The 16,594-nt window shown below is 40.1% G+C and overlaps 1 protein-coding gene across 5 annotated transcripts in view; it reads right to left on the reverse strand.

Moving 5' to 3' along the window:
• LOC105492663 (calcium voltage-gated channel auxiliary subunit beta 4) overlaps window positions 1-16,594 on the reverse strand; it is a 264,780-nt gene that overhangs the window by 23,624 nt on the left and 224,562 nt on the right. For 4 of the 5 annotated variants that reach the window (XM_011759898.3, XM_011759900.3, XM_011759901.3 and 1 more), the window contains 5 exons: window positions 15,933-16,009; window positions 14,358-14,377; window positions 14,054-14,134; window positions 12,725-12,783; window positions 4,253-4,362 (listed from right to left, as the gene is read on the reverse strand). In XM_011759898.3, the coding sequence (XP_011758200.1) occupies window positions 4,253-4,362; window positions 12,725-12,783; window positions 14,054-14,134; window positions 14,358-14,377; window positions 15,933-16,009 (347 nt within the window). The remainder of the gene's footprint in view (window positions 1-4,252; window positions 4,363-12,724; window positions 12,784-14,053; window positions 14,135-14,357; window positions 14,378-15,932; window positions 16,010-16,594) is intronic. The other variant, XM_024796270.2, reaches the window with a different exon arrangement.

Consider the following 16,594-nt stretch of genomic DNA (forward strand, 5'->3'; position numbering starts at 1 on the left):
TTGCATTATTAGTAGAGGCGAGGTTTAGCCATATTGGCCAGGCTGGTCTTGAACTCTCGAACTCCTGATCTCAAGTGATGCACCCACCTTGGTCTCCCAAAGTGCTGGGACTACAGGCATGAGCCACTGTGCCCAGCTGATTTTGTTTTTTTATTTTTATTTTTTGGCTATAGATTTGACCAAACAATGCTGTAATCTGGTCCAAAGTACATAGAGTACACAAAACTATCTAATATAAATTATTATTATTAATTTTTAGAGACAGGGTCTCACTCTGTGGCCCATGCTGGAGTGCAGTGGTACAGTCAAGGCTCACTGCAGCCTCAACTTTCTGGGCTCAAGTGATCCTCCCACCTCAGCTTGAAGAGTAGCTGGGACTACAGGTGGACATCACTGTGCCTGGCTAAATTTTTTATTTTTTGTAGAGACAGGGTCTCACTAAGTTTCCCAGGTTGGCCTTGAACTCTGAAGTCCAAGCAATCCTCCTGCCTTGGCTTCCTGAAGTGTTGGCATCACAGGTGTAAGCCACTGTACCCGGCCTTAGATGATCCTAAAGATGGCCTAGGGAAAAGGTAGTGTTGCTGTAACTACCCTCACTGAAAAGTGTTTGTGATTTGCTTTGCTTATTTAGTGTAAATTCAAGCTCACATTGCCCACCGAAAAATTCTCCCTTCCTTAACCAAAAGGATTGACAAGGTATGCAGGGTCAGGAATCCTCAAGACTATTATGAAAATCTATTTTCTCATGTTTTGCCTGATTGCATAAAATTCTTATTTCCCATAGAATCACTGAAGTTTAAGGCATGATATGTATTAAAAAGGATGCATTTGAAGAGTCAACATATCACTTTTCAGGTTATCTAATACCAATGGCCTGAAAGACTTCACATTGCTTGGAAAGGGGACTAGCTTTCAGGATATTAATGAAAACAAAGTGGGCTTATTTGTCAAATTCTTCTGAAATCATATTCTACGTTTGTTAGTAATGTAACATATTTGTCCCCTTTTTTCTCACACGTCAGAAAGTTTTAAAAGAAATGTTTCTTCAGAAGGAAGTTTGGAAAATAAAGTCAATTTTTACTGTAGTAAATTTCAGCCTCAGGATGTCAGGGTATGTTTTCCATTTGCTGTTTTCATTAAACTGTCACTGGCTTATGGGAGCTCCTGGCTAGGACTATATGTGAGTAAGCCTATGTTTTCTTAAGCCTCAAATATGAATACAATATTTTCGGAAGCAGCAAAAAGACATTGACGCGAACTGGACTGCCCTGGTACAAATAACCCTCAAGGCACTCTGAGTTTCTGTGTAAGTGACTCAGAAATACCTGAACCTTATTTACTCTGCACCAGCGGTGAGGTTAAGTGTGGTTTCTGCCAGGAGCAAGGGCAGCGATACCTACTGCTTAACCAACACAAAACTCTTAGGCCATGGGCACTTGGGCAGAAGAAGAGAGGTGCTTGGGCAGAACAAGCCAGGAGGGATGCTGGAGAAGGCCACATTAAATACTAGGGTGAGCCCAATGTTTGGATAATACGTATACAGAATGTAAATAAATACATTTTATCTGTAAGGCACATTTATCTATATAGCCATCTCTCTCTTTTTTTTTTTTTTTGAAAAAGATCTCAGCCAAACCAAACAATGTTGGCTACCTGGACTGATTCTCAGAGGGGTTCCAATGAAGGTTTCCTCATAATCCTATTCTAGTCAAATGGAGCCCTGGGGAGTCATGGACTATGATGCTAGAGGACCTCGATGAACACTTCTATAAACTGATCATGACTGATTTGGGCCCACCTCTCTCCAGGATCTCTGTCACAAATGATATTCCTTATACCCAAACCTGTTCATATTTCTCCCATGCTTAAAACACTTCAGTGGCTCCCCAGGCCCAAAGCAACATTTCCCAAAGTGAGTACTCTGGAACAATACTCTCATAAGATATCCTATGGGAAGAAGGGGGTTTTGTGCAAGGGATATATTGCATACCATACTAGCTTCTCTTTAGAATTTCAAACATGCATTACCCTTTACATCTTCAAGGCTCTTAGAGTCTTGCAGAGAAGAAACCTGTCAGTTTAATCCATCATTTCCAAATTTATTTGACAATGGAAAACATTCTGAATGTAACAACTATTACTATGTTGTAAAATTAACATTGCATGGGATCTATTTTGGAGATCTCTTTAGCAAGGCACATTAGAACCCCAACACATTGGCCTCGGTCTTTTTCAGTCTCTTCTGTTCCTCTCAAATCACACCCCCAACTTCCCTGTTCTAAGCATGCTATACACAAATCTACTTCTTTCTCAACAATACATTTTTGTTTACATGTCAATGTCTTTGTACACTCCTGCCTTGAAGAACCAGCTCAAATATAACTCCTGAGAAGTCTTCTCACACATCTCCTACCCCCTACTCTTCTTTATACCCCTAGCTCTTTGTTCATAATTCCACTGTCACAGGTATTCTAACCATCTGTCCCTTCTGTCTCTTTGCCCACGGGTAAGACACTGTGTGTGGGATATGTCTGTATTTCCTAAGTCTAGTGTAATGCATGGCACATAACAAGTGTTCAATAAACATTTGATGAAGCAATCTACAAATGTGCATGAATAAGCACACAAATGGATCACATTGTGGTTATTATAATATTAACAGATTGCCATGAAATTAACTCCAATGGTTGTGGGTATATGACTTTAAAGAGTAAAGGTAAAAACCACGAGCTGAGATATACTTTGTTTCTTCTTGTTTACTCTAACTTGCCCCCCATCCACCCCACTGACTCTGACAGCAGGTGACTGGATTGTAAGGATGACTTCAGTGAATACGGGTGAAGCCCTTGGCAGGTGTCAGTGGTTAAAGGAGTCAGACAACCTGGCTTAAGCTTTTAATTATCTTTTAGCCTCTCACCATACGTTAGAAGAAGGAGTAGTTAAAAGCCAAAGACACTAGAAGGAGTTACAAAATGGGTAGAAAACAGGAGAGCAGAGAATTGATGTTTATCTGAGAAATCCTCAACCTAACTTAATGTCCTTGTCACCCATGATATTTAACTTTAGTCATTACCTAATAGGATTCACCATCAACATTGCCATTGTACCTCCTCCAGGTCACAATACTGTGCCTTTGAGCATGCTTCCCTCTGCGTGTGGAAGGCTCTAAATACAAGACTAAAGAAGGGACCACTGATCGCTGGGATCTTTCCCTCACAAGCACTGACCACTACTCTATTTGGTATGTTTCGTATTCCTTCACAAAGCAACCATCCAACAAACATTTATTAGCAATGATCATGTGCCAATCCCATGTCAGGAATACGCAGATAATACTTTGTACCTTCTTTACAAATTGTACAATCTTTGGCTCAAGGTCAGTGGGTTCTTAGTGTGATGTTAGGGCATGCACTCTGTCTTGGAAATCTTAATTTTGTTTAGTTTTCTATCATCTATAGAGCTAATTTCAACAGTTTAAAAAATGTAAGGCATGGAAGAGCCCTATTTATCCTTCCTAGTTAAAACAAGTTGCCCTCAGAATATGAATGTAAAGAGAATCCTAGGAAGTCATGAGCGGACTACACCACCCTTGGCAATTGTGGAGACCATGAACATGCTTTCCTGATGAACAATGTAATTCACCAGCACTATGGACTTGCTTCTGTGGGTGGTGATTCCATCCTCCACAGCCCTGTTCACCTATGGCTTGATGGAGCTACTCACTTACAGTCTTTTATTCTTCTCCATCATGGGGAATTTTAGGATGCTTTCCGACTGGTACCCCAGGAAAGACATGTTTAAAGTCCCTGCATGTTACTAATGGTCATTGCCATTTGCAACACCAAGAACACTGTTATCTAGCTTTTCTTCTAAAGATCTCAGAAGGCTGAACACCTCGTTTCCTTTCACGTCCGCTGTGACTCAGGTATGACAGATATCATTAGCCCCGTTGAGAAGCTGAGCAAAGTGGAGATGAGTGGTTTCATGTGGTTAGGCAGGCAAAGACTACGAGAGCCCATTGAGGATTCTTCCCACCAGACTAATTAGCTAACTGACTAAAGCTGAGAGACAGCAGGCTCTGGCTACTGCAAGACTCTGCTGCCTTCCTGCCATAGCTAGCTTTCTCTTCAGGTACTCAGTGCTCCCGCCATTCAGAATGGGGAACAAATTGACAAAGACATTCACAAATGCACCATGTGTCAGCCCGGTCTGTAAGCACAGCTTGAAGAAGTACCACATTTGAACATCTTACCTAAGCTGGACCGGGTGTTCGAACGTTCAATTATTGCTCTCTTGCTGGGATTATTTAGGACAGACCTCTTAGCAAGAGAAATGTCAGCTGTCACTCTCGTTATTGATATCCTATGAATAGGAACACAGAACAGAACAAGCCAGTAAAAATGTTATGGGGCTCTCCAAGTGATTTAGAACCACAGTACTTAATAACCAATTTACATACTACAGGGGAACCACGGTATAACAAACATTGGCCACAAGTGTTTTAAACAGGCTCTGGCTAGTATCAGAATGCAAGCAGAGCAGAATGGAGGAAGGTTTAAACTGCTTCACACACACACACAAAACCTACTCCATTAAAAATATTTTCGTCCATTATGGCCTGCCTTGCTGAATTCCCTTTATAATACACACCATACCAGGAAGGAACCAAAACATATAAATAAACCATGCTCTTTCCAGGAAGCAGCAATACAATTTGCCAGAATTCATAGTTGATTTGCTCTTGAACAAGACCTTCAGGAACTACAAATGCTTTGCTCTGGGATTTAATGATGCTGGTCAAAGCTGGGAAACACTCTTCATTTTGATTATCAAAGACAATCAACCAGTCTGTGGCTAAGTTGCATTCTTTTGTGATACACACGTGATTCTCCAGGGGCCCGAAGGGATACTTCATTTGTAAACATGTGAAAAAATGGTTTTATTTTTTCTGCATGCATAGGATTCTTCAGCATATTTGCATATGACTTTGAATGCATACGGCGGGCGGGCAGTCATAAGGCACTCTAGTTGAGAGCAATGTGAGTATTGTGCCAGGATTTGCTAAGTCAGAAAGTATCCTGCGGTCATGCAAGAATAAAGCAGGACCTGGCACAGTGGCTCACGCCTGTAATCGCAGCACTTTGGGAGGCTGACATGGTTGGATCATTTGAGGTCAGGAGTTCGAGACCAGCCTGGCCAACAAGGGGAGACTCTGTCTCTACTAAAATACAAAAACTAGCCTGGTGTGGTGGCACATGCTTGTAGTCCCAGCTACTTGGGAGGCTGAGGTGGGGGAGGTCATTTGAGCCCAGGGGGCAGAGGCTGCAGTGAGCCAAGATCATGCCACTACCAATCCAGTCTGGGAGACAGAGTGAGACCTTGTCTCAAAAAAAAAGTGAAGAAGTAAAGACATTGCAAATAAATGCAGAGGGGCATCTATTTGCATATGATTTATCAAATGAGAACATCTGCAACTTAGAATTTAAATACTATTTTAAACTGAGATTGCTCAATTTCCAATCATCTACCAGTAGAATTCAAAGTTTGCCTCTTTAAACCAGTTACTGTCACCATGGGCCTTTCTCCATTCTTATCTTCACAGCTTGGTTCCCAGAAAGGAGACAAGGAAAGTAGCACCCCTCCCCTTTTATACTCAGTACACCCATTCTCTTCTGTTTTCAAACTCTTTGGGGATTGAAGAAGGAAGGAGGGTAGAATTATCAACAATTACTGAATCATATGTCATCTCATACCTGTCTGGGGACAACACTGTCAGGAGACTGTACCTGATTTCAGTGACCTAAAGCCTTGGGGAGAATTTAAAATAGTCCTTTCCTCAGATGTCTGGAAATCATTCTTTAAAACAACAGTCTGTGCAAAAGTTCTGGTGCCATTTTAAGCAAAGTACTGCTTGCCTGTGTCATTATGTTTATATGCTGTAGGTTGTCAGGAAGTTTTCAATTCTTAATTTTTTAGAACTGTTAGACCCTAATAATTATTTGATGCATCTTCAAAATTGTCCCCCGCAGAAACCAAGAGTTTTTGCAGATACACCTCAGGGACTGTTCTGAGGACTAAAGGGAGGTTCAGTGGGCTCCAGCTTCACCATCCTCAGTGCCAGGTAAACACGCCTGCATTTCTGTTTTCTGCATTGGGGCTTTATATATGATTTCACTATAAAAAGCTGTTCAACTGCTAGAAAACACTGGTGTAACAACTTTTTCATTTTACCAAGAGGGAAACTGAGACACACACAGAAAGCTACACATGGTTAGTTACAGCTCAGGTCTAAACCAGCCCCTGGGCATCGGGTCAGTGCCAAGTCACCTGACTCCACCATTCTCTTATAGTTCAGTGTTCTACAAGCCCGAATCTCCAGATGTGAGTCAAGTGGTCAAGCACGGATGCACAGTCAGTCTTGGCCTTGCTCTGAGATAGTAAGAATTTAAATCAAGTTGAGGTAGAGTAAACCCCCACCCGACTTTCCATTACTCCAGTTGGCTACTGCAGCTTTCAGGCATGAAGTCTCATAGGCAGCTCCTTTCCTTTCCAGAGTAGGGTTTGTGTGGTTTTATTTTTTTAATTTAATGTTCAGTTTTTGGTCAGTGTTGCTCTGTCACCCAGGCTGGAGGGCAGTGGTACAATCTTAGCTCACTGCAACCTCCACCTCCCACGTTCAAGCAATCCTCCTGCCTCAGCCTCCCAAGTAGCTGGGATTACAAGCATGTGCCACCATGCCCGGTTAATTTTTGTATTTTTACTAGAGATGAGGTTTCACCACATTGGCCAGGCTGGTCTCAAACTCCTGACCTCAGGTGAGCTACCCACCTCAGCCTTCCAAAGTGCTGGGATTACAGGCGTGAGCCACCATGCCCGGCCATGTGTGTTTATTTTTGTGTTTTTGGGTTGCTGGTTTATTTGTTTTAAGAATGGAGCTGCTGGATAGAAACATACAGGCATGTTTCAGAGCAATCCAAATATATGATGAGAGACAAATGGGTAGGTTTAGGGACAGAATTCAGCTTTCTAGACTAATGATTTTTGGAGGACCCAACAACCCAGAAAGTTGAATTCTATTCAGCTTAAGTGAAAATCAAATTTTCTAGTTCTATACAGACAAGAGACTCTTGGTTCTTCGAATCTGAAGAGATTAGCATCAGATCCACATTTACTTTTTCTGAGTTACAAAAGTACTTTTACAAAGCTATTTTCAAACACAGCCAAAGTTTGAAAAAATTCAGAAAAAAACTGCTTCATAAGTTCCAAAATAGAGGGAAAGATGCAGACAATAAAGGGTATGTTTTCTCATTTTATTTGCTAATGCAAGTTAGTTTGCTAATACAAGTTATTTATTAATCAAAATACACATGCATAAAACAGAGCTCCGAAGAAGACAGGCCTAGCCCTAGAAAACCTTCAGTAAGACAAAATAGGAGTTTCTCTTTTCTATGCAAAGATGCTATTATCAAAATCAGACACCAAACCCAAAATTCTTTTTTGTAAAAGGCTCTCCAGAAAAGCAATCACATTCACAACTGAATACTATGTAGCTTATATACTATTTTTAACTTAAAGTAGTATCCTTTCTACTTCTTTTCTTGCTATCCTGAGACCCCCTAGTCTCAGCATTCCTATGTACCTTGTTCAATAAACATCTCTAAAAAGTTCCCTTGGAAAACTTCCTGTGACTTGCTGTTAGTAGTTACTGGCCAGTAGGTAAAAGACTAATAGGAGTTTAGTTCCCCAGCAGACTGGATGTAGCAACAAATGTTCCTGAAAACTAGCAAACATCATTCCCTAAATAGAGTAAATCTGAACCCCCATTGTTGCTTATTTCCACTTTAGAATTCATCCTAACTGCTGCAATCCCTCATGAGCTGTATTAGTTTTCTGTGATTTTCTGTGGAAAGATACTGTTTTCAGTTATAACACATTCATTAAAAAATAATCTGCATTTCCACGCTGGTAACATAACAGCTGTAAGATCTGTCTGTATTCTATCCTTGCTACATCCAATATGCAGCCCAGACAGTATAATAATTTTGGAAAACTTCTAGTATTAGTAGGGAAAAGTGTTCCAAAGAATGGAACAGTGCACTTACAGGAGAATTGAAACACACAGGAAGACCTGAGTATCTTCCTGGATCTTTCTCCTGGTAGTTGCATGAGTCATTCTATCTTTTGACCTCAGTATCCTAATCAATAAAATGGTAATAGTAGCTTTGCCATAACTATCTCATGGGATTGCCACTAAGAGCAAATAAGGTTATATATAAAAGTGCATTCTTAAATAATTATTCATAGTGTCCTCTGTTAATAAAAACATATATAATGTACACAAGGCAAACAATTATTAGAGATTTAAAGACTTGAAGGAGATAGTTTCCTCATATCCTCCTCTCAAAAGTGGGCAGTCTACCATGAACTCTCTCATTCCCAGAGTCTGTGAAATGTGGGTGAGAGAATCAGGTCAGATATGTTGTACTCAAACTACTAATTTAAATATTCAAGTTTGACACTGAAGTGTTCAATTAATTATTACTGGTGTTTGAGTGGCTGTTTATGAGTCTGCATTTGAATAGAGAACAGTAGGAAGAATGCATAGAAGAATGAAATTGATTATGAAACAGAAGTTGTGGCTGTTCTTTTACCATTTGTTGACTGCAATTAGAAATTATCTTCATTCTTATACGGCTTGGTTGCCTTGTGATAGCACCAATTATTCCCATTTCCTTTTATTAATAAGTACTATCTCTTTGAGTCTCCCTAAGTTGTATGTTTAGCTTCTTTTCTTTCAAATTCTTTCTCAAGCCTATTTTTCCCTTTATGTGTTCTTTGGCTAAAAGCATCCTTTAGCTTGAGATCTTATCTGTGTAGATTACATAATGTTCATCTAAGATTTTTGGCCATGATCATTATCAGTTACAAATTGTCCAATAAATGTCATAGAGTTGATCTGATCCAGTTGTCAAAAGCCTAAAGTAACAACTTTTGGGAGGATTTGAAATGACTGGCATAGGTCAACAAACTGCAACTGGTTTGACTGCTGGCTGTTCAGCCTGTGAATGGTAGATTCAGCCAGCTGAACAAACCTCATCCAAATGGGTAATCCCCAATGAATATTTGTGGTGTGAAATGAAGAGAGAAGCTCCATGCCCATTGTGTATCCACGGTGTCCTCGTCAGCACAGGAATCACTGCTCCATGTGGATATTCACAAATACAGAGGGCACTCAGGAACTATTTAGTGTCGTGTTTTTCTTTTTCTTTATGAGACAGAGTTTCGCTCCTGTTGCCCAGGCTGGAGTGCAATAGCACGATCTCAGCTCACCGTGTAACCTCCGCCTCCCAGGTTCAAGCGATTTTCCTGCCTCAGCCTCTTGAGTAGCTGGAATTACAGGCATACGCCACCACGCCTGGCTAATTTTGTATTTTTAGTAGAGAAGGGGTTTCTCCATGTTGGTCAGGCTGGTCTCGAACTCCCGACCTCAGTTGATCTGCCCACCTCGGCCCCGCACAGTGCTGGAATTACAGGCATGAGCCACTGCGCCCGGCCTAGTATTCTGTTTTTCTTACATGTATCACAGTTAGGCCCCACAATAGCAGCTATAGCAATAAAACTGTATAATAAGTAGCTCTAAACTGACTCAAATAATTTCTAAGGTATCAAAAAAATCCCAAGTTTATGATTCTGCAATAGTCAAACAGTTGGACTTTCATCCAATTTGCTGAATTATTTTCTACTAAGATCTGAAAAGCAGATGAAAGAAGAAAGCCTCATAGCCAACAGATCCCTTCTTTGCACTTTCCGAAAAATAATAGGACTTTCTCCTATTTTGTCTAACGCACTGCATTCATAGCCCATGAAACACAGAGTAGGTTTCCATTAGAACGTATTGTTTATGCCGTGTCACTGTGCTAAAACCTTCCTTGTCATTGTTCTCTTGGCTGGTTTCAACTAAAGACTATTTGTTTTTTTCTCTCTTTGTATCAATTGGTAAAACATAATGCAGCACAATGTTATAGCTCAAAACCTAACAATATTCCCACGAAGAAGACATGTCAGAGTCAGTGTGACGCTACCAGCGAATTTCTTCTTTCTTATCAAAGTCTCCACATACACTCAATCAAGGAACTCATTATTGTTCATCCTGCTGCCTGGCCTCTTAATATTTGAAATCAAGTCCATTCTCTCACCCCTCACCCCTTTAATATTTACCTGTCTTTTTCCTCAGCCCTGCTGGAGAAATACATCAGATTTCTCCAGGGCTAAGTCTCTCTCTTCAGCTATTACTTTCGCTGCTGCTGGGCTCTTCCTCTAGACCCTCTGCCATGTCATCAGATCCCATGAATACTTGAGATTGAAATTTGCATTCAATTTCTATTAAAACCAACTTCAACAGTATGCGTACAGTAATGGATGCAGACAATTCTACTTGATTCAGGACAAATCTCTGCTGTTACAATTAAATAAATTCCCTTCTTCTGGGCCTCAGGATTGAGGAAGAACATCAGATTCTTCATTCTTGAAGGCAAACCTTTAACAACGCTGTCGTGTATCAGTATGTTATAGACCAAAATAATCTAATGCAAACGTAGGCTGTCTTATGGGAAGGGATTTGCTCAGATAGGGCTGTTATGGGGCCAGTGGATTCGGCACTGCTCAGAACTGCCTTAGGTAACAGCTCCACAGGTTAAAACCATGTGACTCCATACATATCTGAAGGAACCGTACATGTGCACCCAAGAACACAGAAGACTGGGCTAGGCATGCTGGCTGCCTTCAATCCACAGGGACCTGCATGAGGGTTAGGGTTAAGGCCAGAGCATCAGACAGCAGGACCAAGACCAACCCTATTAAGTTACAAAGTCAAAGTTCAGCTGTTTCTTTGCAATGCTTTTTAGAAAGTGAATTCCCAATAGCCAAAAATTTCAAACGGAAGCAGGTTATCTATCTGATTGTGGTTGTTGGAGAAGGGAGATTAGTCTAAAAGACATTTTATGTATCCTTCCAACTCCAATGCTCTAGGATTCAGGGCTTTTAACTTATTTTATTTGAAACTACTTCATTATCTGCCTATTTCCTTTTTAAAGAGAGTGAAATGGAATAAATACATCTTTCTTATTAAGCCCTTGTCCAGTAGATGAATGTGACGAAGGCTATTACTGGTTCAACAAATTCTATCTTCTCTTCCTCCTGGACTGCAAGAGTGCCTCCGCTGCAATAAGTATGACTACATAACCAAGTTCTAACCAGTGAAATGTGAGTAATAACGTGCTCTATCTCCAGGCCCGGCAAGCTGACTAGAGACATCATACCTGGGCTAAGGGCCCCAAATGACAGAGGGAACAAACTTTCTGCCCAATTCTCCCCTCCCCCAACTCCATCCTCCCTCCCAGCTAAGGAACACCTGCCTTAGACTGTTAAGTGAGCAATAATAAGTTTCCATTGTGTTTGAATCACTACACATTTTGGGGTCTATTTATTAAGGCAGCCTGACCTACATACTAATGTACCTAGAAGTATTCTTATTTCTTAAACTAAAATCTCAGTTTACTTTCTTTCTATATAGTTCTAGAAACTAATGAATATTTTACCCAATTATCCAGAAAGCTTTTAACAAATGCATACAATTTATATTTAAAGCAATACCATGTTTGTTTTTATTATTAATGTACCAATTTATTACACTTTATCTGAAGTTTTTTTTACATTTTAAAATTATTTTGTGCATTTAGCGCATTCTCATAATTTAGCAAAGAGAAAGTGAGTGGCTTAATTACTGTTTTCAAAAATAAAGAATGTGATGTTCTTCCGCTATCCTACAGTAATAAATTGGATGCATTTGCCCATACTTTTTGATGCACACTATTTAAATTTTCCACATTTCTGATAAATCTTCAGGTTTTTTCATGTGGTTATTTTTACATGGACTGTATTCTGCATATGAAAGAGCTTAATATTTAGAATTGAGTCATTACAGGCTTTTTACCATTTCTCTGCAAAACAGAGAAACTTTCTCTAGATATTTTTCACAAAACTTAAATGATAAAATTATTTAATGGCTAATGTCTGAGCCATATTGTTGATGGATCATAGTAAGATACATTAAAAAATAGATCAATAAAATAACAGGAAATTTCTAATAAAAGCAAACCCTCAACTATAATAAATATCCATATAAGTACTATTCCCTACAAAATGATCACTTTGGGAGGCTTATGATTAAAAGAATTCTCACTCACTTCGTTTGAGAAAATTCAGTACTTGATATTTATACTTTCATATGACACACATACACATACACACACACACTGCTATACACACACACTGCTATTTATACTTTCATATACACACACACACACACCAAATACTCCTAGCTTGACCAGCAAGCCACTATACTCATCAGAAATATAATATATTTTAATTAATTTTTTAATAAAAACCATTTGGTATCAAATTATTAATAACTGAGAAAATAAAGACATATACATTTAAATAAAACAAATGGCTTAGTTTTCTTCTCCTGGTCCTTTCTTCATTGGGGACTCAATGTTATACTTCATATTTTCAGAGTTCTTTTATTATATTCTTCCCAAGAATACTGAGTTAACTTTTAACTAGAGAACTTCTGAAATCTCTGGAAACATACATCTACAATTCAATTTATCATACAAGTTTGGTTAAAGGAAAATAAAAATACAAAAACATCTATATTTCTCACCTCCCATCAAACCTGTGCTTCAGGAAATCAAAGAGGGCTTTCTGCATCATGTCTGTTACCTTTGCAGAGGTGAGAAAAAAAGAATGAGGCAAACACATGCAGAGAGAGAGAGAGAGAGAGAGAAGTCAAAAGTGAGAGAGGAGGGAGGGAAGGGCACTATGAGCCAAGACCTTATTGCAGCCAGTCGTCTCCTGGGGGGAAGTTACCATGGAAGATGTTTTTCATGCTTAACCATGTGCAATTGCTAATTTCCACCCCCCTTGGTTCTCCTCCAGGGTGTTGAGGAACAAACCAGCAGTGTTCACCGGACCCTCTTCCCTCTTCCCTCGTTAAGGGATAGAACTGCTGCCAGGAGACAACAGGCTGGCTTTGTACACAGGTGCCGGGCATCCTTGGCACGCCTGAGCTGTGCCTGCCTCCAGTGAGGAGCAGCTAGAGAATTGAGGCCAGCACTGGACTCAGCCTTCCTGCTAGTTTGTGCGTGTTGGAGGAAATTCTCCATGCCCATGGCTGGATTTTTGTAGACCACTCCTCCTGCTCATCCCTCTGACATTTCCAACTCAGAGAAAGACAAGAGAGAAAGAGAGGGGGAGAGAGCAAGGATTCTTAGATCTGCCTGAAAGAGATTCATTAATTCATTCAGCAAATGTGTACTGAGTGCCTACTATGTGCCACACATTGTCCTAGCTCGATGGGAATGGTGTCCTGGAGGCTGCTCACCTTCAGAGTTTAAATGTCATATCTACCTATTTTTTAATCCATGCTAGCACAAAGTCAAAACAAACATCTGAAACAAAGTCTCTACTCTTTTCCTTGTCACATGGTTTTGTTTAATCTCCAAAGTTTAAAAATGTGCCCTTTAAAATAAACAAGCAGAGAAGGATTTGGTGGCATATGCCATCATCTTAAAACCCCAGCAGGGTGAACTCTGTTTGGGCTTTAAAAGTTTGGGTTTGCTGGAAGATTGATTGTTTGTCCTCTTGTGCTGTTCATTGTCTATTACTTCTAATAATGAGAATGGTCAAGACAGATAAAGTCCTTTTCTTTGCATTTAATGCACAGCAAATCTTTGACCAGATCTTCCCATTGTAAATATTTTGAGGGAGGTATTTCTAAACAATGTAATACATAAAAGATGAGAAGTGTCCAAGAGAGGAAAGAAAGGGCAAAGGGCCTTGTGAGCCCCACACAGTACCCCCTGCCTTCCCATGCTGAGCACTGGCTTCCATCAGGACCCACGTGGAAACAGACCCTTGAGGAGCAAGCGGCAACACGACCGTCTCCTGGGCGCTCGATCAAGAACTGAAGAGTAACAGATGATATTTGTACCTCATAACCTTTCAGTGACGGCCCCACTAACACCACCGGACGCATTGATGGCACAACATCGTAAGGAGGAATGTGCTCCGTCTGAAAAAGAGGATTCGACACGTGTGACAAGGTGAGGTTGAGTATGCCTCTCCACAGTCACAACATTCATAATGCTCAGGTCAAACGACAAATGATTATCAAAGTCCCCAGCGAGGAGGCTCTTCCCTTATTTTACAGCCACTTTGGGTCACTGAAATGGAGCACTGCAGGCATGTACGTATAGGAACCTTAACAGTAGATTTAAAAAGGAAACACAACTTACCACTTTTTGCTTCTGTTTTGCTAAAAGACAATAACGAGAGCCATATCAAAATATGTAATCTCTGCAAATGACAGTACATGAGTTTAAAAGATGGAAGAATGTACCCATTTGCCCCTATAATTATCTTCACCACTTTCCTATCACCCACTTTGGAGAACCTGCTTTACGATTTCATTCTGGACATGTCAATGTTGAAGACGTATGAAAAACAGACAGCTCCTTCCCTGGTACAAACGACCTTATATCCTGATTTCTCACTGGGTGGGAGTTGGGTACAGGAGTTGAGAACAACATTGGAAGTTCCGAGCCGGCCTTCACCATGGGTTGTTCCCGTGCTGGACACAGCACAGTGTTGCTGGGAACAAGTTGGACAAATGCAATTTCATAAAAGGAAACAGAATAACCACTTGGGCAAAAATGACTAGCATCTCAATCACTAGTTATGTTTATATTTGTAACTCATAATTCTGCACTCCCTCGGGCATTTTTGCCCATTTTCTAGAATATTGGCACATTTTTCCTACTATCTTGCTTTTAAATTTCAAATAAATTTATAACCAGTTATTCCTCAGATAAATTTGTAACCAGTTTTTCCTGTTCTTTCCTGTTTGTAATAGCTAAAGTCTGCAATGTCCTGAATGTCCAATAAATGGGAACAAAGCAAAATATACTCAATAACTGATTCAAAGCAATTCTGTGGACATCCAAGCAGGTCCAGTCTAGTTGCGCACAGCTCAGCAACCTGGTTTGATTCAGTGTCCTGTAGATCAGAGGGCTTCACATGAACAAGGACCCAAACACTTAGAACCATTCCAGAACCAATCCAGTTGCCTCCAGTTTTGGTAGGCCAGAATAGGGCCTTGGACTTGCCTTTCCAAATTGATAATACAATTGGAATTGGTAATTAGGGCACTGGATGCCCTAATGCAACAGTTCTAGGCCAGAATGAAATTAGCCTATAGGAGTCAGGGAATGTGGTAGAAGAAAAATTCCTACATGAAGACCTCCATAGTTTCCAAATGCACCACAACTCCCAATTAGGCCACCATTGTCTCTTCATTACCATGAATTCCAGGGCTTGGCTGTCTGCTGTCCAAATGGAAATGAGGCTGTCCCTCATTTGGGCCCTGCCTGACTCTCTGCTTCAACCCTCCCAGCTCAGGCTGTACCAATACATCCTGAAGTTCCACATGGAGACTGAAAACAGAGCATTTTCTTGAGAGTCTGCTTCACTTTGTTTCCTTTTTTTATTTTTACTCACCATCTTAAAGTCTGTCCGTTTCTTAGGTAAAATAATGAATTTTTTGAATATCAGTTTACACAATGGACAGTTATTAACTCGGGGGGGTAAATAAGATTTTTCAAAATTATATTCTAACGATGTGAATTTTTTAGTACCATTTTAAATCAAATCAAATTACCATAGAAAACAAATAAGAAATGAAATATTAATTAGAAAAACCTTTAAATTAAGCCTTCAAATTGTTTCCAAATTAGCAAAAATACTTGCATGTGTGTTCAAATATTTTAAAAAGGAATACAGTCTATGAATAGGAGTTTAACTAAAACCCTCACCTGTTGATGTGGGAGTTGCTCGAAATGTCCCAGATACCATTTCTCCAAGACTTGAAGAAGAATTTCCACTTGATTTCCTAGGATATAGAAAAGGAACTAAAGACTCACTCCCCAGATTCTTTGAAAATAGAACTTGAGAGTACAAAGCTTTCTTTGGCCCTCATCCTATTAAATAATTCAAAACACACCAAATTCTGCTATAAAGAACTTCAAGAATCTGTCCAAATGTTTTCTTTGACCTCATTTCTAAGAGAATGTGGAGAACTAGTTAAGACCTGAAATATTTTGCAAAAGCATCTCTTCTAGTTAGTCAATGCGGAAATCAGGCAAAACCGTCACTGACGGGAATGTTCTTATGAACTGCTTGTTAACCTAACACCAGGCACCAATGTGCCAGTCAGATGTCAAACACAGCTCAAAACAAGCAGTAAGACCCGGAGAAACCATTTCTTCTTACAAGATGATTACATGGGCATCAGAGTTAAGAACTGATTATAGGGAATTGGTCACAGAAAATATTATTTATTTGAATGGAAGATCCTCAACTCTGGTCTCCTCAGGTGTGCTCTGGAAGCTTCCCTGAAGCCCACAGATGCCATCAGGAGCTGCCACCTTCCTACTTCCCCAGCGCCCTTCTCTTTTAGTCCTTAAGAGTATGGTCC

This window comes from Macaca nemestrina, chromosome 11, assembly GCF_043159975.1.
Source record: "Macaca nemestrina isolate mMacNem1 chromosome 11, mMacNem.hap1, whole genome shotgun sequence".
NCBI classification, from domain to species: domain Eukaryota; kingdom Metazoa; phylum Chordata; class Mammalia; order Primates; family Cercopithecidae; genus Macaca; species Macaca nemestrina.